Below are 19193 nucleotides of genomic sequence, written 5' to 3' on the forward strand. Positions count from 1 at the left end.
ATCAGCCAGGTTCGGACTTTTTGAAGCCCAATAGGATCAAGCGAGGTAGCAGAGTGTGGCAGTCGGCTTGCGGTAGATCCGGGTCAACAGAATCGAGGCTCTAAGCAACATCCAACGAAGCAAGCCGTAGGAAAAGTCTCCCAAATGGTGCTCGATCTCGCCCGAATCGTGTTTGCTTGGCCATTATGAGGACATACGCACTTTTACCTGCTCTTCGAGCCTCCCCCCGCCCCACCGCAATTTGAAAGTCAACCCTTGTTAGAACATAGCAATAATCAGGCCAGCAAGGGCGCTGCCGACGGCAGTCATAAAAAGTTGAGCGACGGATCCTCCTACTCGGACGGCACTGGATCTGTTCAAGTTGCCAGATCCAGCAGAGGGGCTGCTGCTGGCCGAAGCGCTGCTGCCAGGTGCACTGCCTGAGGGGCTGGTGTTGGGAGAGCCGCTTGGAGAGCCGCCTGGAGCGTTGGTGCCGCTGCGGTACCAGGGCTTGTTCACACATGTACCCACAGGCTCGATGGTGAGATGAATATTGGCGCGGTTCTGGTCGACATACGTGAGGTAGTCGAGAACGACGTGGCTAGTGAATGGGGTGATGTCATGGCTGAGGGAGACAAAGCCAGGCTGGTTGGGGGCAAACCATTCGGTTGTCACGTTCTGAACGAGACCCTGCTCGATTGTGGATGAGGTTGAGGATTGATCGGCAGCAAAATCGTCTTTGCTCCAGACGGTGATCGTGTAGCCGAGGGCGTTGAGGACGGCGCGCACTCGATCGTCGATGTCGCCATAGGGAGGGCGGAAAAAGTTGGGAACCTGGCCGGTGGTGTTGTAGATCAGGGCTTCCGTGTACTTGATCTCGGCCACGATCTGCTCGTTGGTGCAGGCAGTCAGAGGGTGGTGTGTCCAGGTGTGAACGCCGATCTGGTGGCCGTCGTTGTACTCATCGAGGACGATATTGGGTCTCATGATGAGGTTGGTGCCGACGATGAAGAAGGTGGCCTTGATCTTCATCTTGTCGAGTTGTTGGCGGATGGCAATGGAGTCGTAGTGATTGAGAGTATCATTGGTGGGCCCGTCATCAAAGGCAAGGCCCCAGGTACTCTGTTGGGGGCACTGGAAGACATCGGGTTGGTAGTACTGGGTGGCAGTAGTGCGCATGCACAGGTTGTAGGGCCAGTAGCAATTGGCAACGGCTGCGAGCGGACCAGAATAGGGAGGAGATGAGTATCATTCCTCGGCAGGATTGCCCACAGGGTTCACCAACTCAAGACTGCTCCATTTGGGTGAGCCATTGACAGGTGTAGGATCGATGATCCGGAGGAGCGTATGGAAAGCACTCACGATCAGAGTTGTAGGTTACCGTGGGCCCATTGATGTATGTGGACACGGCGATGTTGAGGACATTGGCCGGCACAACCGATTGCACATAGGCCCAGGCGCTGGAGATCCAGATCACAAGACACTGCACAGTCAGGCATGGGGAACTCGACACACACCAGGCCCATATTCAATCATGCCATCACTATAGTCGGGATGTTTCAAGTCACGAGCACTATCTGCCTCAGCTATCCGACTTACTCTTGGACAAGTGGGTCCTGCAAGAACGAGTCCGGGATGAAGTGTTGTTGGTCGATGGGAGGCCAGGCTGTAAAGTCCCGTCGACCATATCGCACGAGGACGGGGTTCGGGTGGGTTAGTTATGCCGTGATGTCGGTGACTGTGCATCCTTGGTAGCGATCAAGCAAGCCGAGTTTTCGAAACGAGTCGAGGGCAAACAACTACCTGCTGGCATGGGGGGAGGAATCTGCAGCGAAGGTGCCATTGCGGCAGCGAGGCTCAAGGCCATCGGACTGCCCGCTGAGACCTTGGCGTTCGCGATCGCATGTCCAGCGGGAGCTGCGTTCGAGCGCCAAGCAAAAGCCAGAGCGGCAAGGAAAAACGTCTTTGGCGAGCGAGGTTGCATCGTGGCCGACACTGCGGTTGGATTACGAGTGGAATACGAAAGCAGACGAATCCTGGGAGCTTGGGCCAGACTTTTTCTCGACCCGACCCAAGCGGGCATTTATGTGCAGAGCCGTCGGGTGTTGGAGTTCCCGAAGCCGCTCAGGGCGTCTGGCCGGGCCGACTCGTTCGAGGCTTTGTGGGAAAAAACAAGAACACGCCCCACAGAACATTCCGCCTCCTGGACGGGACTCGGCGCACGAAGCAGGACGAGTCCGCAAGTGTCTCACAGGCTCGGACTGCGGCAATGTCGCCCGAGGCCCATTGTCGTCAACTGAGCCACAATCGAAGCGCCGCGTTGAGCCTCGGGGGTGGCGGAGGGGTCCAGGAGATGAACGAGAGATTGTCAGACAGCCGAACAGCCTTGGCGTTGGCTGATGGCCCCGGCGGACAAGGGTCGAGGCCATGGGCCAAAGCCATTATGCGATTGGCCGCAGGGATCAGCATCAACGAGACCCCAAACACAGAAGCCGAGGCCCAAGTGGAAGGTTCCGCAGCGACAGACCGCCCGCGGACATGATCCCGAGCAGCGAACGAGGGCAGGCGGCGGTGCTGCACGGCATCGGACACTTGTCGAGCCCTTGGTACGGCGGAGACGAGGTCGGCCCTGGTGTTGACCTCGGTCGAATGTTCGTCCACAGCCCCATCGACGCCGGCAAGCAAGGACTCGGGACCATCGCCCTCATCTTTGAGCGCGGCGTCCACAGCGACCAACCAGGGTGGGGTCTCTGGGCGGGTGAGTGGCCACAGCGCGATTCATTTTGTTGAGCTTTGTTTCCAAATGCTCAACAGATACTCTGCGATCATCAACTGAAGTGACATCGCCTCTTCCTCGTTAGTCATCATCCTCGGCAAAGAGAAAGGATCAGCGGCGGCAGTGGAGGAGCACAGCGGCGGGCTCTTATGTTTGCTGCAACGCTGTTCAACTCCCCCAGCCCGACAGGCCTGCATCGCCGTCGAGCGAGTGCTGTCGAGGCCCTGGTCGGATCTGCCTGCGGATATCGCTGATGCCAGAGCGCAAACATCGCTGGGAGACCAGCGAGGCAGCTCGTTTGGAACAGGTAGCTTCGGAGCGGATCCGGATATGTTTGGTGTTTTGCTTCCTGGGGCAGAGCCGCTGGGGAAAGCCCATGGCCGAAGCGCGCTTCGAACAATCCGATTCGGCAGTGCCCCACACACGGAACAGGCCCTTCACAAGGCAATCTGTGTGGCGTCGGGCTGACACAGCGCTTTGGCCGAGCAAGCGGCGGGCTGTGCTGACACGCGTCGTGAGACGATCGCTGGGCTCCATTGCTTGTCCGAGCGGAAGAGCCCAAGGTCATAAAAGACGCTCGATGTTCGCTCGATGTTCGTTCGTTCGTTCGTTCGCTCGTTCGTTCGTTTGTTCGTTTGTTCGCTCGGTCGCTCGGTCTCACTCCTCGTCCGGCTGTCTCCCGTATCCAACACCAGCATGCGTTCGCTCCTGATCTTCAGTGTGCTCGGCGCCGTCCAAACTGCTTATGGCCTCGGTTTCGACCTGAGCCACATCAACTTGGGCGGCTTCAAAATTATGGCCGCCGACTCCTCGACTCCCTCGGCCACCTCAAGCGCCGCGGCCACGGTCTCGACTGGCCAACCTGTCCTTCAGATCCCTCCTCCGATGCCTGCAAGTAAGTTGTATCCAGCATATATGCTCTGTGCATTCTGCCGGCGGTGACTCTGGCACTCCTCTTGACACTTCCCGATGTAAACCATCGTTGCTTGACATCGACAGCGTGGCCGTCGGTCGACCAGTCCAAGTTCATCACGGGCGATCTCCTTAAAGATCCCCTCGTGCAGGAGTAAGCAACTTTGGGTCTCCGGCTCCGCCGCCCACGATCTGTTTTGCAGCTGTCGTCATGTGTCGCACACCGCCACAGATTTTTTCTGATCCCCAGTCGATGCTCGTTGCTTCAGAGCCCTGGCATATGTCGAGTCTGTCGTCCCGGCCTCGTTGCTGAATCTGCCTGTGTCGACCTACATCAAGGACTCGACGGTTCAGTACAAGTCGGATCGTAAGTGTCCTGGCCTCTGCGTCCGCACAAGTTGGCTCGATTCTGCCCACGTTGTTGTGAAGGCCGGCTCTATCGTCGGCGTGTTCTCAGCATTGCCTGACTGAATCTCTCCATCCTGTCCATTTCTATCATCTCCATTACTGCCCACGCAACTTTTACTTGATAGCCACGGCCTACTGCTATTGGCCCTACAACCTCTGTGTTCGCTCGGCCCCGGGGAACGGCTACGAGGCTGATGTCTACACTTGCCCTCAGCCGGGAACCTGGGGTCTCGCCTTTGACGACGGGCCCACGATCGATCCTGTCTCTCACAATGACTCGATTGCCATCCACACCCAGCTCGATGCCATGCACGTCAAGGGAACCTTCTTCATTGTCGGATCGAACGCCATCCAGAACCCCCAGATCATTCTCGATGAATACAACGACGGCCAGCAGATCGGCGTGCACACCTGGACACACCACCCTCTGACTGCCTGCACCAACGAGCAGATCGTGGCCGAGATCAAGTACACGGAGGCCATCATCTACAACGCCACTGGCCAGGTTCCCAACTTTTTCCGCCCTCCCTATGGCGACATCGACGATCGAGTGCGCGCCGTCCTCAATGCCCTCGGCTACACGATCACGATCTGGATCGAGGACGACACGGCCGCCGACCAGTCCTCGACTAGCGCTGCGCTTGCGACCAAGCTGATCAATCAGGCGACGTCGACTTGGTTCCCAAACTCGTCAGTCAGCTTCGTCTCACTCAGCCACGACATTGACCCCTTCACCAGTGGTGTGGTTCTTGGCATCCTCGAGTATGTTCAGCAGCATCGATCCGAGATCAAGCTCAACATCGAGCCCGTCGGTACCTGTGTGAACAAGCCCTGGTACCGATCGGGCATCAGCGGCCTGCAAAATGCCACCACCACGACCGCCTCGGTATCTGCATCCCGCACCGGCACCTCAACCTTGACCAGCACCAATGCGGCGTCCCCAACCACAGCCGGATCAAACCTCATGTCCGGTGCCTTGGCCACATCGGTGTATGCCACTCTTCCTCTTCTTGCATCCGCCACTCTTATCCTTGCGCTTGGCTTGGCCATGTGAGGAATCAAGGGCCCCAAGGCGCATCCAGTTTGAATACAATTCTATCGAAGTGAGCGGCCTCGTGATGATCACGGCGATACTCCCGATGCGACCAGTGAGATGGCGGAACCTTTGAGTATGCCCAAAGGCTCATTCCATCGCAAGCGCTTCAGAGCCGCAGCATATGCCTTTCGCACATAGCTCTCTTGGCGCACAAAAAGGCTCCGCTTCCTCAGCAGCCGCTGTCAAGGAGAGCGAAACGCCATCCCAATCCACGCGAATGCATATTGCATGGATCACACATCACCGACAGCCGCCCCCGCTGCATCACCCGAATGCCAGACGTATTTCGGCAGGACACATCCTCCCCATATGTTCTAGCCCTTATCCTCGCGGCAATGGCATTGTTGCCAGAGATGTCTTGGCTTGGCCAGGCGGATCTGCCCAAGACATCGCTTCAGAATCGTACTGCTGGAAGTAACCCAGCGGCGGTCTGCACCCGTTCATCCCACCCATCCGTGGTGACTATCTGCCCTTTGTCGGTGCTGAATTTCTCTCTCCAGACACCGATACTCTCGGATCTGTCCTGAAGAACCTCTGCCGACTCGCACCTGAATCGCGCAAGGACACGCACATCCACAGCTTGGTCAAAGTCGATTCACAAAGCCCAACATCGCCAAACGTGGGATCAGCAACATCCATCCGCCATCCCCCCCACTGCTGCATTGATTCCGGTGCTCAAATGGCTCACTGGATGATTCCAGGATGCATCTGGACCTTTGCTCTCCAGCTCTCCTTTCTGCGCGACGCCTTTGCGAGCCCAGCCTTTGCTGCTGTCTATCACTTTGGCCAGCCCACCAGCGACTGCTCGGTCGCAAGCATCGCAGACTCCTTTGTCCTCTATTCTGAGCCATTGCTGCGGACCATCATCAACAGCAGCATCGATGCGCTCTGCGATCTCGACAACCAGACATGCCTCTACATCCCACAGCTTTCGCGGCTCCCCGTGCGGATCCAGTGTCTCTGGGCGCTCTCGCAGTTCGAGACGGGCTGGGATTACTCCTACGACACAAGCGTCTACTACGAGTCAACCAGCGCATCGGCCATCGACCCCTTGGACTTTTTCGCTGGCCGCATGGTCATCCAAGGCGAGCCAACCGGCCTCTGTCGGCACGGAAGCATATGCATGCTCAACAGCTCGGCCGTGCTGGCTCCGAGTCTCCAGTGCTTGGGAGGCTGCTCCCTTGCCAATTGCACCGGCTGTAGCATCGAGGCCACCTTTGACTTGGATCGTCCGCAGGTCTGCAGCGAGTGCACTCCTCCGCACGCATCGGTTCACACACATGTCGACACAACCACGCAGTCGTTTTACATTGCTGTGCTTCATGCTTTCGAGTCCTCGCCTGGCCAGCTTGAGAACTCAATCTCGACCTCGACCTCAACCTCAACCTCCCCCGCCAGTGGGACATTGGATTCGCCCCCCGGATTCCTTCCGTCCGCGCTGACACCTGATCTGACGGAGAACATCGACACTCTCCCGGCATCCACTCCTGTGCTGTTCTCCAGCTTTGTGTCGTCTGCGCCAGAGGAGCTCCGACTGACCAACTCCACTGGCGACAGCGATATAGCAGGCGGCTCCTTCTCGAATGACTGGAACAGTCCCACAACGGCGCAGGGCCAAGGGAGCATTCGCATTCCTTCCGTCGCCGTGATGATAACGCTGCCGTCGACGGTGGTGGTGCTCTCGGTGATCATGTATCTGCTCTATCGCAGGCTGATCAAGCGGCCCATTGACGACGAGATGAACTCGGATAGCCAGCACGGCGCGCCCAGATCCGGCCCTTCGGAAAGTACTCTTTGCTCTCCATCTCAGCGAGCATCCCAGCACCAGCCTCAACACCAACAGCAACACAACCCGGGCCAACACCGGGGATCTCGCTTCGAATCCCACCCGGAAGCTCGAGACCGGATGAGACAGTCATCCGTGCGGCCATCGACGGCAGAATCATTGACTGGGCGGACAACGCAAGTGGCGCCCATGTGAATGTGAATACGTAGAGCCACAGTCCGATCCTGGCTCCGTGCCCCCAAAGTATTGAGTCGAGTTTCCCAAACAGCCGAAGACACCAAAATCAAATCGAGTGCGCGCTCCAAATTGGCATCGTCGTCGGACAGCCGAGTTTGCATGACTGTGGCGATGGTGGAAATTGTGGTGAATGCGACAATACCCAAGCCGTTGTGGTCGTTGTCGGTGTCCTCACGGGATACGCCGCAGCTTGCATATCGAGGATCGCACCGTTGTTTCGCAAGAAATAAAGTTCTGGAACCAATGGTGCTCAGTGGGATCTCCATCATCGCTGCGCATGTGTGCCTTCTAGTGCCAGTGAGAATGTGAGGGAGACAGCAATGACAAGAGCATCATCAAATGGTGTAGACGGTTCGGTCTATTGAGAGCTCTCGGATGACTGCAATACAACCAGAGGATAAGCGGCCCGGTGGTGGCCGAATGCGAGCCGGCGTACTTCTGCCGAGACCGACCATGTTTGTATAGTCACAGGGTCGCGAGCGCGAGAGAGTGGGGGTGGAAGTAAGTACTCGATAAAGCCCACATCAATGACCAGCGACTGTGCTGCATCGAGGGCTGGACTGGACTGGGCTGGACTGGACTGGACTGGACGAGGCAGCAGTAATGTTATCGTGGCTGCCGGGTGTGGGGTTGTTCAGCGACGATATGGGAGCTTGGGAGGACCCGAACTGCCGCGATGCTCCTTGCGGCAGTACGTCACCGGGAAGAGCCCCTCTTTGCCTCGGCAGCGTCCTTCACACCAGTTTTCGTCGACTACATTTCAAAGACAGCAGAATGGATGTGAATGTGAGGGCAAGAATAGCATTCCGTCGTCAGTCGAAGAAGACTCGCAATCGATGCAATCGATGCAATCGGCGCCATGCACAGGGAGAGCAAATCCTCATGTCGCATGTCGCATGTCGCATGTCGCTCGTTCGCAGACCAAGACCATAGAGCGCGGTGCAACGGAACGCATATGGCCGTGAGCGCCTACCTTCTTCGATCACTTCGATCACATCGCCCTCCCGGAACGACAGATCGCCCGGCTCGTCCGAGATAAACTCACTGATGCCGACATAGTAAAAGTCAAACTTGGACGATTCGGGCTCGATGCTGGGCCGGCTGATGGTGGTTGGGCTGGTCAGGGTCGACGAGCGGCGAACGGGGCTGGGCTCGCTGTTCTTGCGGGTGATGCTGCTGGCAGCCCCGCTCGTCATTGTGCCCAGCTTTTTGAGGCCGCGAGTGGCTGCACCGCCGACCTGCGATCCAAAGGCACCCAGCTTGCCGCCGGACGAGGTTGAGGCCGACGAGCCCTGGCGCGACCGCTGTTGCTGCTGCTGCTGGTAGTCGTCGGCTTGGTCGTCCTCGTCGTTGGCGCTGTTCGGGGGCCGGTGGCCTCGGCCATAGTTGGTGCCCTTGAGCAGGCCGCGGATACCGTTCTTGCGGGTTGGATCGTCGTAGTAGGTGTTGCCGATGCCGCGGGCGGCAGACTCGAGATTGGGCCCGAGGGCAGCTGACACCGGGTCGAACTTTTCGAGATTCAGGGCATTGCTGATGGTATCTGGTTGTGGGGAGGAAGAGAATGGGGCATTTGAGCAACAGGGGCATGGGGTGGACGATGCTGCGGTCGATCGGTGGCAACAGCGACGGCGACGCAGTATTTGATGCGGTATATGGCACAGAGACAAAAGGTATGCGAGGGGATAACGGGATGGGGACTCTGGGCGTCGTCGTGCACCGGCTTCCTGCTCGCCACCCCAGGACAGACAAGATAATGGGCGGAATAGACCCAGGGGGAAGGCCGAACTCGGCCAGGAGCAGGCGACGGATAGACCCTTCGGGGACGATGGTCAGTGCAAGCAGACTCCTAGCGACCATCAGCAAAACAGTGCCCTACCAAAGTCGTCGTTGCCGATCCACGTCTGCTCTCGCAGCACGACCAGGTTGGTGATCAGCGTATCGAGCAGATAGCTGCGATAGGCCTTCTCACTGTCCGAGAGCGACTGCGCGATCTCTTCGGTGAGGAATCCAGGGTCAGACATGGGGGGGGTCGAGGGCCGGAAGTGAGAGTATCGAATGCGAGGGGGTAGTGCAGGAGATGCCAGCAAGCACGGCGATGAAGGGAGGGAGTATGGGTTCCGTCGAGGGGCAGATGTATCGGTGGGAAGGATGGGAAGGCCAAGACCGAAAGGCGCGACCAAAGCGGCGGCGATGCCAAGGAACCGCCGCTGCTGTGCAAACCTGACCGCAGACAAGCAGGATCCCAAGCCAGGAGACTGCATTCGCGGCCTCGGGCTTTCGGCACGCAGGCGGGAATGCATGGTACCAATGCACCCCTCAGCGAGCGCTGGATGACAGCAGCCACGACGTAGCTGCGACAAAGCCGCGATGGTGCACTAGAAAGAGATGCCCAGATGGTCTGCAACAAAAGCCTGTATTCCACATCGGGATGTGCGGGGTCTATCAGATACAGCCGATGCAGACGCTCAGAGCTCGCTGTGACCGTGGTGATGGTGGTGATCGTGGTGGTGGTCGTGGTGGTGGTCGCCGTGGAAGTGCAGGTGGCCGCCCTCCATCAGCACGCTGACGGATTCGAGGGCAACGAAGCAGACGAGCATGCCGACAAAGAGAGAGATGGTCGTCCGCTCCTTGCCAGCATAGCGGAGGGCCGTCGGGAGCAGCTCGTGCAGAGAGATGCAGGCCATGATGCCACCTACCGCCGCCAGGCAGCAGCTCAGCACCTCGGGCGAAAGCAAGTCCTTGAGGAGGTATCCCCCGACGACGACGCCCAGAGGCTCGGCCAGGCCGTTGAGCAGCGTCATGACCAGAACCATCCAGACGGAGCCCGTCGCAACATACAGCGGGATGGCGACGGCCATGCCCTCGGGAATGTTGTGCAGCATGATGGCGAGGGCCAGTTGGATGCCCAGGCGGATGTCAGAGAGGGTCGAGAGGTAGACGCCCAGGCCCTCGGGCAGGTTATGCAGGGCGAGGGCCGCAAAGGTGACAAACGAGGTTCGGAAGAGCTCCTTGCGGCCCTTGGCGGAACTGATGTCGACATGGCCCGGCTGGGATGGAGCAGCAGATGATTTCTTTGAGTGGTCGGTGCGGGTCTTGGCATCGGTGTGGTCGGGTCCGTGGTCGGGTCCGTGGTCGTGGGCGTGGTCGTGGGCGTCTTCGGGGAAAAGATACATCTCCAAGAACAGGAACAGTCCAACGCCAACAAAGAACCAGATCATCGTTGTGCGGGCACCCAGGGCCTCGACCGACTCGGGAACAAGATCGACAAAGGTCATGTAGAGCATCACGCCGGCCGAGAAGGACTGCAGAACGCCGAGCAGGGTCGAGGTCGACTTTGCTGTTCCGGAGACGCCGATGCAGGCGCCGAGGACGACGGCGACGATGCCACCGACAAAGGTGCCGAGACTGGCCAGGAAAGCGAGGGCAAAGGCTCTGTAGTGCGGGTCGGTGACGAAGATGCTGAGGAAGGAGGGCAGGCCGCTTGACCCGGAGGAGCACGAGCCGTGGTTGTGATCGTGGTCGTGGTCATGACCGGCGGGAGGATGCGAGCAGGTGCCGGGGGCGTTGAGGATGTCCATCGCTGCTGATGGGCTTGAGCCTGGGCTTGAACTTGGGCTTGGGCTTGGGCTTGTGCTTGTGCCTGGGCTTGGGCTGCACGATCAATTCCAGAAAGAACCGACGCGGTGAAGCGCAACGAAACGACCAAAACGACCAAACGACGGGGGCGGAGGCGATTGGCTGGCGCGATTGGCTCGAGTGCGGGTCGATCCAGGCGGCTGCACTGCCACAGAGCAGCCAAAGCAACAAAGCCATCGGATCGATACTGGCCGAGCAATACCACCGACATCATCAGCCGGGCGACACCACCGCCATCAGTCGGGCGCTGCTGCCGATATCGCTGTTCGGTCTCGAGACAAGCAGCACCGTCGCCCCCGCCGTGTCCGGAGCGGCTCCCCTCGTTCTCCCGCCGGCCATTGGCTGCTGCTGCCGACATGCCTGGCGCGCGGTCGTGGCTGGGCCAATTCTCGGGCCTGCGATTGGCCAAGGGTCGCTCTTGCGTCCGCCAACAAGTCTGCCATTGACAGATCCATTGATAGCGACTGGGGACATTTCCCTTTGCAGGCATAGGCCAGAGTGCACGGAGGTCAGACAGGCCCTGGTCCATCAGCCGGCAATGCGGGGGAAGACTGTTGCACGCCTGTATCGCACTCGCCCATCAGCCCATCAGTCAAAATAACGGCATCGGACTCCATCGCATCATGGTCCCCCGGTGTTGGGCCGCGATCGTCCGCACAGTCGCTCGGCCGACTTATCCGTCCGCACCTCGTCTGGGCCGCTCTTGCTCCTCCTCTGCTCTTCTGCAACCGCCGGGGCCATTGGCCGTTCAAAGTCGCCGCGTCTCCCTGGCACTCTATACCCGCTTGCTCGTGCTTGCGACATCTCGCACCGCCCGCGATCCAGCAACCTCCGGAGGCCTCGCCAATCACACCCGTCGCCTTGCTCTCTTCTTGCTCTGCAGCTGTCCAATCTCCCACCACTCGCCCGGCCTTGGAACATGTCGCCTATCGCGTCCAGACCAAGTCTCCGTCGACAAGGCCTCGGAACCAACTGCCCAGATGCCGTCGAGCAAGACTCCCACCTGCGCCGTCGCCTGATCTTCCTCCACCAGCAGCTCGCAAAGTACCGCCCCGATGAGCTGCATCCGTCGCCCGAGATCAACGCCCTGTTCTCGGAGCTCGTCGGCCTCTGCATCCAGCCGCACCCCGCTGCCCTGACCAACGAGCTCCTGGAGTCGCCCGAGCTGCGCGACGTCCTCCAGGCTCTCCGCAAGATCGCCTCGAACGGCGAATTCTGCATGGAGCAGTACTGGACAGCCCGCCTCACCCGGCCCTCCGAGCCGACCTCCGAGCCCTCCGAGCCAACCTCCGAGGCCGTCCGCGCCTTTCCTTACTACCAGAACTATGTCGATCTAACCAGGATGGAGCTCCATGCCGTGGCCGCCTGCGCCGCCTCCGAGTGCGAGCCCATCTCCCGGATCGCCTTCCTGGGTTCGGGTCCGCTGCCGCTCTCCGCCATCGTTCTGGCCGGCATGGCCGGTCGCTTCCCCTTTCTGTTCAGCCCAGGTCTTGTCGTCGACTGCGTCGACATTAGTCCGGAGGCCACCGAGCTCGCCTCGCGCATCATCGACCAGACCTGTCCATGCTCGGACGACGGCTCGGCGGACAGCCCCCTGGTCCAGGCCGTCAATGCGTGCGCCACCAAGGTTCCCCTCGATGGATACGACCTCATCCACGTCGCTGCTCTCGTCGGTAAGCAGGCTGGCGACGGTGATTTGGGGGGGGGAGGCGGGTGTCTGCTGGCGGCTGAATCTGTGCCGAGGGCTGTGACGGCACCAGTGCGATGCACGAACCGGCTGCTGGTGCATCATACCACTATCGGTGGTGTGGTCTTTGTCGACTGTGTTTGTCGAATGGCTCTTGCCGCCTGCTGAACTCACTGCCCCCGATATGCTGCTGCAGGCGATAACCGCAAGGCCAAAGTCCAGGTCCTGAACAGGATCGCCGTTGACGCCGGCCCAGACACCATCGTCGTCATCCGGAGTGCCGATGGGCTGAGACGCATTCTCTATCCGACGGTCGATGCCGACATGGTCCGCGAGGCCGGGTTGGTGCTGCTCGGGACGTTCATTCCGCACGGCGATGTGGTCAACAGCGTCATTGTCGCCAAGCGACCTGGCTTGGCCTGATGCAGACAGCCGCTCCGATTCCTCGCAACTCGGATATCGCTAAAACTAGATGCGGTGGCTATTGCCTCCCCCATACACCATTGATGCTGCCAGACCATACCTGACGAATGGCGAGACTTGTTGTGCGGCTTGGGGTGGCGAAGGTTGCGCTCTGTGGCTGGTCAAGCCCAGCAGACCTTTGGGCGTTGGTTGTCGCTGCGGGTGTGGCTGCCGTTGTTGCTCGCCGCGGACTGTGGATGCATCTCCACGGCTGTTGTCGACGCCTGTTGCCATCTGCTGATGCCGGCTGTGATGCCGACGGTGGCTTGCAGGGTAAAGCCGCAGACCGTCATCGGCAAAGGGGTGCAGGCCAGGGTTGTCTCTGGGGCAGGCAACAGCGAGTCACCAGGGCCATCGACGATATGGACGGCATCCAAGAGGCATCGGTCGCTGCGACCTCCTCGCTTCGCTGTCGCCAACACACAAATATGGGCTGGACCGGCAGCAAGAGGCAGCAGACCCCGGCGGCAACAAATACCCCGTGGGCGACGGATCGCATCCCAGAACTATAAATCTCGGCTGGGAATCGTAACCCCCCGGTCGGTTCCTCGGTCACTCCGCTTTCCTGTTCCCAGGCTTCCAAGCCCCTCCCGCCCTCTGATCTTCGTTCAGGGCCCGACTCGCTTCAGACCTGGTGCCTCGCTTCGCCTACGCTTCCATCCATCACTAATCGATCCGATCGTCTCCCGGTGATCGTCTCCCGATTCTCTTTCTCTGGAGTGAACCTGCACCCTCGCCACCAGAACCCCTCCGCAATGAACGCTTCTCACAGCTCGCTGAATGCTTCCCCTGCCGGCTCCGGTGCCAGTACCCCATCTGGCACTCGCAAGGGCAACGCTCCCAAGTGTGGATGCGATGGTTGCACCGACCGAGCTGTCAAGATCGTTGGTAAGCGGCGCATTTGAGAGGGGAGGCGGGCTAGTCGGATGCCACTAGTCGGATGCCACTAGTCGGATGCCACTAGTCGGATGCCACTAGTCGGATGCCACTAGTCGGATGCCATTAGTCGGATGCCATTAGTCGGATGCCACTAGTCGGATGCACGACACATCCATGCTGATACACTGCCTTTCTCACCCGCTTGGCTTTGGTTCCCAGGCGACTGCCGCTACTGCAACTCCAAGTTTTGCTCGCGACACCGCCTGCCTGAAGCTCATGCCTGCCCCAACATTCAGCACTGTCGCGACGAGTCGTCGGCCAAGAATGCCATCCGGCTGCTCGGCGACAAGTGCGTCGCTCCCAAGGTTCAATAAGCAGCCTCCCGTCGCTGGCTCATCCAGCCTCTGGATGAATCAAGGACGAGCGTAGACATGCCTCTGTTGCCACCACCACCACCACTACCTCCTGCCACCACTACCTCTCCTCTTCCCACACACCCGATCACCGTTCTTGTGTCGGTTGCTAGCCTTCATTGTCATACGTTTGCAAGGTCTTTAGACTGTTGTTCTCGTTGTTGCAGCGGGTCAGAGTCACTTTGACACCACACCTTGTTTGGAGGTGAACGCTGCACTCGGGAAACATGTAGTTGACGATTTGCCGCTTCTACTGTGTGAATAGTCTGTTTTATAGCTCGTCTAGTTTCGCCATCCCCTCAATCTCTCTGTCTCGCCCTTTTTTTTTTTTGCCTTTTTGCTTGTTTCCGAATAGCTTGTTGCTGAAGTATAGGATCAAGTTCAGGAGCAGACAACGATACGATACGATACGATACCATTCCAATAAAGCCGCATGAGACAACACAATGACGCTCTTGGTGGGCGGGGGGGGGAATGCAATGATGTTGGAGCGAGTGTATAATGCTTTGCTCCATGCATCTCCCCACAGCAGAAAACGGGTTTCCCCCCACCGCCTCTCGCTCCATGCAGGACTGCACAATATCTAGGATTTCCCCTGTTTGCTTTTGGTTTTGGGTATGATATCCCGAGCTTATCGGAGATGTATTTTTGCTTATGGTAGCAGCCAGGGATAGAGTACGGTAGCAATAGTGGTGCTCGGGCTAATTGTAAGCCACATCGACCAACTGGAATTTCATAGGAGCAACAAGCGAGCGAGAGAGATAGAAAAGGACATAGATTGCGACGCATCGGTTCGCAGAGAGAGAGAGAGAAAGAGAGAGAGAGGAAGAGCGCAAGAGAGAGAGAGAGATGGAAACGATACAAGACTAAAGCATGGAGCTTCGAACCAGGTGCGGTGTGCGATGTGTGGTGGTGGTTGAGATGGCGGTGGTGGTTGAGATGGCGGTGGTGGTTGAGATGGCGGTGGTGGTGGCAATGTCGATAGCTGGATCGAAGCTCGGTAGAGCATGGAATGCGAAGCTGTTGGATCTGTGTGATCCACAGAACGTGAGGCAAAAAACAAACCAACAACGAAGCATGGTGTTCGCGGGATACACATAATATACACACATCCAAGTCGTGCGAACGGCGGCTGGCTTTGGCGGCGGAGTTGGCTATGAGGTTTTCACTGCGCGTCCGATCTTGGTTCCGGAGTGAAGAAGGGAGACACGCTGGACGAGGGAGCCATCGTCGGCGCGGACGACTCGGGCTCCGAGGCAATGGAGTTGCGGCGGGTGGCATCTCCATTGAGGGTCGAGGCATCATCGTCGCGCTCGCGGATGACGACAATCTCGTCGAGGTCGGTCTTGGTGTCGGCCTTGGCAGACTCGGAGAAGGCGCCGTCGGCAGTGTCGTTCTTCTTCTGGACAACGACCTTCTTGCCCAGGGCAGGGTCCTCGACTTCGTAGTCGCGCAGGGTCTGGGTCTCCGGGTCAGGAACGAGGTCGGTGACGATGCAGACATCGACGACGGGGGAGGCGACATCGGTACGGGGTCCGCCCCACGAGCGCAGGTTCCAGGTTCGAATCGAGTAGATGTTGATGAAGAAGTTGACCCAGGGGTTGAGGATGAGCATGAGCGGGTACATCAGCGCGACCTTGGAGCGCTTGAGAATGATGGCAAAGATCGAGACGAGGATCCAGAAGAACAGCAGCGGCACCCAGATCATGTACATGACCGTCGGGTCAAACTTGGATCCGGCCGCCATCTGGAAGAGAATGATGAAGAAGAAGAAGCCTGTCGAGCGGCACGAAAAGTTGGCGGTCACGTAGGTGAGCAGGAGCGGCGCACGGGCCCACAGCTTGGCACTCGACAGGAAGTAGACTTCGTTGGCAAAGGCACCGAGCAGCCAGCGGCGGCGCTGCTTGAGGAACTGCTTCCAGGTGGCAGGGGCCTCGGTCTTGGCACGGGCCGTGGGGCAGAATCCGATGGCATAGCTCTTTTCCTGCTCCATCAGAAGATGGGTCAGGTAGCGGTCTTCGCCGAGGTAGTAGCGGTGGTAGTTGAAGATATTCTTGGTGTCGAGCTCGGAGAAGTAGGTCTCGGCGGCGACGGTGAGCTGCTTGAGGCGGATCATGGTCTGGATGGCGGAAAGGCAGCAACGACGAGACGAGAGCGGTGAGTTTGGCTGCACAAGCAATGTGCCGATGGATGGTGCAGCAGGCAATGTGCCGATGGATGGTGCAGCAGGCAAGGCATTCGTTCGCTTACCAGAGCACCGGGAAGGCAGGTGACGCCACCCAGGCCAGACTCGAGGGCTCGGTTGAAGACCTGGCCGGTGACATACTCAACGTCCTGGAACCACCACCAGAACTTGGGTTTCTTGGCGAGAACCGAGATGAAGCCGGTCATGCCGACGAGCTTGGGGTTCTTGTCGAGGGCGGTGGCAAACTCGACCATGGCGTCCTCGTACAGCACAATGTCCGAGTCGATAAAGAGGATCAGGGTCTCGTCCTTCTGGAAGTAAGGGTCGTAGCGGATCTGGTCAAAGGTGAGGGCCTGGACGTGGCGCTTGCCGCCGTGTGGGAAGCGGTTGACAATAAAGTAGACGCCGCGGTAGATGAGGCGGACCTGGGCACCATAGCCGCCCTCGGGCCGCTCGCCGCCGTGGGTCAGGACCTTCATGAGGGCCAGGAAGAGCTCCGACTCCTCGGAGCTGTCGAAGCTCAGGAAAACGGTGATCTGAGCACAGGGGTACTCGCAGGTGACGATCGAGTTGACGGCCGTGATGAGGGCATCGGGTTCCTCGTTGTAGATGGGCATGACGACGACCATCTTGGGAACTTGCTTGAGCTGGTCGACCTTTTGGCGGGCGTTTTCGAGGACACTGGGGTCGCCGCGCTTGGCGTTGGCCCAGCTGCGGTACTTGACGGCATAGATGATGCCGAAGGTGACTGGGGCGATCAGCAGGGTGATGTACATGAACACCAAGCCGACAAAGACCAGTTGGTTGACCCACATGGGGAACTTTGGCAGACCGGCGACGGGGATGAGGACATAGAGGAACGGGAAGTAGCAGAAGCGCAGGACCAGGAACAAGATCGAGGACAAGAAAGGCATGGTCTGCAGGGGACAGGGCGGCAGGGTATTCATGGTCAGCAGACGCGAAGTGTCATGTGCATGTGGCATCAAGTATGTCATGTGCATGTGGCATCAAGTATGTGCGTGAACTAAGTGCATGAACTATGTGCATGAAGCAGATGGCAGATAGCATGGGGGTCGTGGATGCAGATACCGACCTTGTTGAAGAACCCCTTGGACGCAATCCCGGCGAGACACATGCCATAGAGGAAGCAGCCGGTAAAGATGGCAAAGTCAAGGAAGGCCACGAGAGTGAGGGCGCCCTGGACGTAGCGGACCCACACGGGCAGGTCCCAGATGCCGGCGTTCACCGAGTCGCTAAAGGTATTGATGGTGGTGGAGACATTCTGGCCCTGGGCATTGGCCGAGACGGCGAGCAGGGCCAGGAGTGCCAGCGTGGGCACCAACTTGGAGGCAGAGGTCATGCTGACAGGAGTATGCGGAAGGAAGGGAGCAGCGATGGAGGCAGGTGGAGCCAATGGCTGTGGGAAAGGGGAGAAGGAGGATGGGGTGCGGGAGGGGAGCGGAGATGGGTGGTCACCAGAGACTGGGACGCTATGGGAGATGCACCAGCAGCAGGCGGGGATGAGGGGAATCGTCGGCGACCTGGCGCGGGCTTTTATGCGATCGCCCTGGGCTGGAGGCGAGCTTGGCGAGGCTGGCGAAGCTGTTGGCCGCAAGGAGGCTGCGAATTTGCAGCGCAAGCTTGCGTAATGGTGGCGGAGGGACAAATCCACCCGCAGAGGCCGTGCTGCTGGGCCGGACGAGACTGGGGGGAGAGGGGGGACACTGCCGGTGTTGCCGATACAGAGGGGCGCACATGTCGCCATCAAGGGCCGCGGCGGATGCACACGGCCGCTGTGGATGCCGGGCTATGGAAGTAACATGCGGGCTGCCGGGGGTCGGCGATGGCGCCTGTCCCCGTTACCGCCACACAGTTTACCAGCAACGCACGCCCCTCGTCCCCTCTCGGCCGTCAAGCCGCGAAGGCACACCGACATTCACAGAGACAAGGCAAAAACGCAAGGGTCGAGCAAAGATTCTGGCGCAAGCAAAGGCGGCTGCTATGTGGTGAAGAAAAAATTTTTTTTCGGGCTGCGACGGGAGATAACGGGTCGGGTTGCACTGCTCCCCCCAGCAGCAGCCATCCACCGGCGCGATTGGTGTGCCTGCCTGGCTTGGTGGGCCTTGTGCTGGCGGGGCGAGAGCGGGCGACAAGAGTTGATCGGCCTGGCGATCGCCGATTGGCACTGGGCGGCCTTGGTGTCGCAGCCCGGCTTTCTTGATGCCGCCTGCGACTTGCGGGTGTTTGCGCCAACCCGGAAACGTGTGGGCGATCGCAATCGCCGGTCCATTGCCCCCTTCGAGTTGCGAGAGCGCCCCACCATCGGATACCAACGACCGACAATCCAGCGACCGTCCTGGCGATTGGTGCAGCGGCTCGCCAGCACCCCAGGAGGCGGTCTTCGGTGCAACCGCGGCGACGGCCCAAGGCTCAAGGGGGAGCGGCAGGAACATGCAATCTTGTCAGCTCGCATGTGCAGCGGCGACTGCTGCTCATACTCCTGCTTCTGTATCCACCAGGATCCAGGCGCGCTGTGTCGGTTTCGAGTGCGATAGCGTATCGCTCAACGCCTCATTTTCGATCCGCTGGCAAGCGGGGCGGCGATGAGATCGTCGCTGTGCAGTTGCAACTGGGCGGCCAGTGTCGGCAAGGATGGCATTCTACAGGACCGGCTTATCACTCGACGCCTGCATGACGATGGGGACTCCATGCAAACTGGAGTTGGGTCTTCTTCTCT

The 19193-nt window shown here is 59.3% G+C and overlaps 9 protein-coding genes across 9 annotated transcripts; 4 read left to right on the forward strand and 5 right to left on the reverse strand.

The window, feature by feature from the left end:
• Positions 1-130: 130 nt before the first annotated feature.
• BJ171DRAFT_596151 (uncharacterized protein) lies at positions 131-1822 on the reverse strand (the record flags this gene model as incomplete). The annotated part of the gene is made up of 4 exons (XM_053114655.1): positions 131-1193; positions 1342-1439; positions 1579-1645; positions 1783-1822. The coding sequence occupies 4 exons, from the start codon at positions 1820-1822 to the stop codon at positions 259-261; spliced, it is 1140 nt and encodes a 379-aa protein (XP_052970454.1). The 3' UTR covers positions 131-258.
• A 1629-nt stretch (positions 1823-3451) lies between these two features.
• Positions 3452-5129, forward strand: BJ171DRAFT_596152 (uncharacterized protein; the record flags this gene model as incomplete). The annotated part of the gene is made up of 4 exons (XM_053114656.1): positions 3452-3650; positions 3755-3821; positions 3937-4034; positions 4201-5129. The coding sequence occupies 4 exons, from the start codon at positions 3452-3454 to the stop codon at positions 5127-5129; spliced, it is 1293 nt and encodes a 430-aa protein (XP_052970455.1).
• Positions 5130-5850: 721 nt separating this feature from the next.
• On the forward strand, positions 5851-7152 carry BJ171DRAFT_472034 (uncharacterized protein; the record flags this gene model as incomplete). The annotated part of the gene is made up of 1 exon (XM_053108633.1): positions 5851-7152. The coding sequence occupies one exon, from the start codon at positions 5851-5853 to the stop codon at positions 7150-7152; it is 1302 nt and encodes a 433-aa protein (XP_052970456.1).
• A 382-nt stretch (positions 7153-7534) lies between these two features.
• BJ171DRAFT_596153 (uncharacterized protein) lies at positions 7535-9406 on the reverse strand. The gene is made up of 3 exons (XM_053114657.1): positions 9071-9406; positions 8168-8734; positions 7535-7947 (listed from the first exon to the last, which is right to left on the reverse strand). The coding sequence occupies exons 1-3, from the start codon at positions 9213-9215 to the stop codon at positions 7829-7831; spliced, it is 831 nt and encodes a 276-aa protein (XP_052970457.1). The 5' UTR covers positions 9216-9406; the 3' UTR covers positions 7535-7828.
• A 182-nt stretch (positions 9407-9588) lies between these two features.
• On the reverse strand, positions 9589-10852 carry BJ171DRAFT_491145 (ZIP zinc transporter-domain-containing protein). Its single transcript, XM_053109705.1, has one exon. The coding sequence runs from the start codon at positions 10770-10772 to the stop codon at positions 9660-9662; it is 1113 nt and encodes a 370-aa protein (XP_052970458.1). The 5' UTR covers positions 10773-10852; the 3' UTR covers positions 9589-9659.
• Positions 10853-11590: 738 nt separating this feature from the next.
• BJ171DRAFT_239037 (Nicotianamine synthase) lies at positions 11591-12963 on the forward strand. Its single transcript, XM_053106617.1, has 2 exons — positions 11591-12503; positions 12714-12963. The coding sequence occupies exons 1-2, from the start codon at positions 11750-11752 to the stop codon at positions 12938-12940; spliced, it is 981 nt and encodes a 326-aa protein (XP_052970459.1). The 5' UTR covers positions 11591-11749; the 3' UTR covers positions 12941-12963.
• A 451-nt stretch (positions 12964-13414) lies between these two features.
• BJ171DRAFT_491148 (uncharacterized protein) lies at positions 13415-14645 on the forward strand. The gene is made up of 2 exons (XM_053109706.1): positions 13415-13867; positions 14078-14645. Exons 1-2 carry the CDS (start codon positions 13735-13737, stop codon positions 14230-14232), a joined length of 288 nt encoding a protein of 95 aa, XP_052970460.1. The 5' UTR covers positions 13415-13734; the 3' UTR covers positions 14233-14645.
• Positions 14646-15019: 374 nt separating this feature from the next.
• Positions 15020-15843, reverse strand: BJ171DRAFT_491149 (uncharacterized protein). The gene has a single exon (XM_053109707.1). It carries the CDS (start codon positions 15381-15383, stop codon positions 15138-15140), a length of 246 nt encoding a protein of 81 aa, XP_052970461.1. The 5' UTR covers positions 15384-15843; the 3' UTR covers positions 15020-15137.
• BJ171DRAFT_596157 (chitin synthase-domain-containing protein) lies at positions 15020-17816 on the reverse strand (the record flags this gene model as incomplete). The annotated part of the gene is made up of 3 exons (XM_053114658.1): positions 15020-16390; positions 16522-17373; positions 17550-17816. The coding sequence occupies 3 exons, from the start codon at positions 17814-17816 to the stop codon at positions 15437-15439; spliced, it is 2073 nt and encodes a 690-aa protein (XP_052970462.1). The 3' UTR covers positions 15020-15436.
• Positions 17817-19193: the final 1377 nt, after the last annotated feature.

This window comes from Polychytrium aggregatum (assembly GCF_025602895.1).
Source record: "Polychytrium aggregatum strain JEL109 chromosome Unknown BJ171scaffold_5, whole genome shotgun sequence".
NCBI lineage: Eukaryota > Fungi > Chytridiomycota > Chytridiomycetes > Polychytriales > Polychytrium > Polychytrium aggregatum.

Excerpts from the sequence above, each read along its gene's own strand:
- BJ171DRAFT_596153 (XM_053114657.1), bottom strand. The coding sequence starts at position 9,215 with ATGTCTGACCCTGGATTCCTCACCGAAGAGATCGCGCAGTCGCTCTCG. Across the intron at positions 8,735-9,070 it reads GATCGGCAACGACGACTTTG|ATACCATCAGCAATGCCCTG; the intron begins GTAGGGCACTGT and ends CCCCACAACCAG. Across the intron at positions 7,948-8,167 it reads GATCGAAGTGATCGAAGAAG|TCGACGAAAACTGGTGTGAA; the intron begins GTAGGCGCTCAC and ends TTTGAAATGTAG.
- BJ171DRAFT_491145 (XM_053109705.1), bottom strand. The coding sequence starts at position 10,772 with ATGGACATCCTCAACGCCCCCGGCACCTGCTCGCATCCTCCCGCCGGT.
- BJ171DRAFT_239037 (XM_053106617.1), top strand. The coding sequence starts at position 11,750 with ATGTCGCCTATCGCGTCCAGACCAAGTCTCCGTCGACAAGGCCTCGGA. Across the intron at positions 12,504-12,713 it reads CCACGTCGCTGCTCTCGTCG|GCGATAACCGCAAGGCCAAA; the intron begins GTAAGCAGGCTG and ends ATGCTGCTGCAG.
- BJ171DRAFT_491148 (XM_053109706.1), top strand. The coding sequence starts at position 13,735 with ATGAACGCTTCTCACAGCTCGCTGAATGCTTCCCCTGCCGGCTCCGGT. Across the intron at positions 13,868-14,077 it reads CCGAGCTGTCAAGATCGTTG|GCGACTGCCGCTACTGCAAC; the intron begins GTAAGCGGCGCA and ends TTTGGTTCCCAG.
- BJ171DRAFT_491149 (XM_053109707.1), bottom strand. The coding sequence starts at position 15,383 with ATGTGTGTATATTATGTGTATCCCGCGAACACCATGCTTCGTTGTTGG.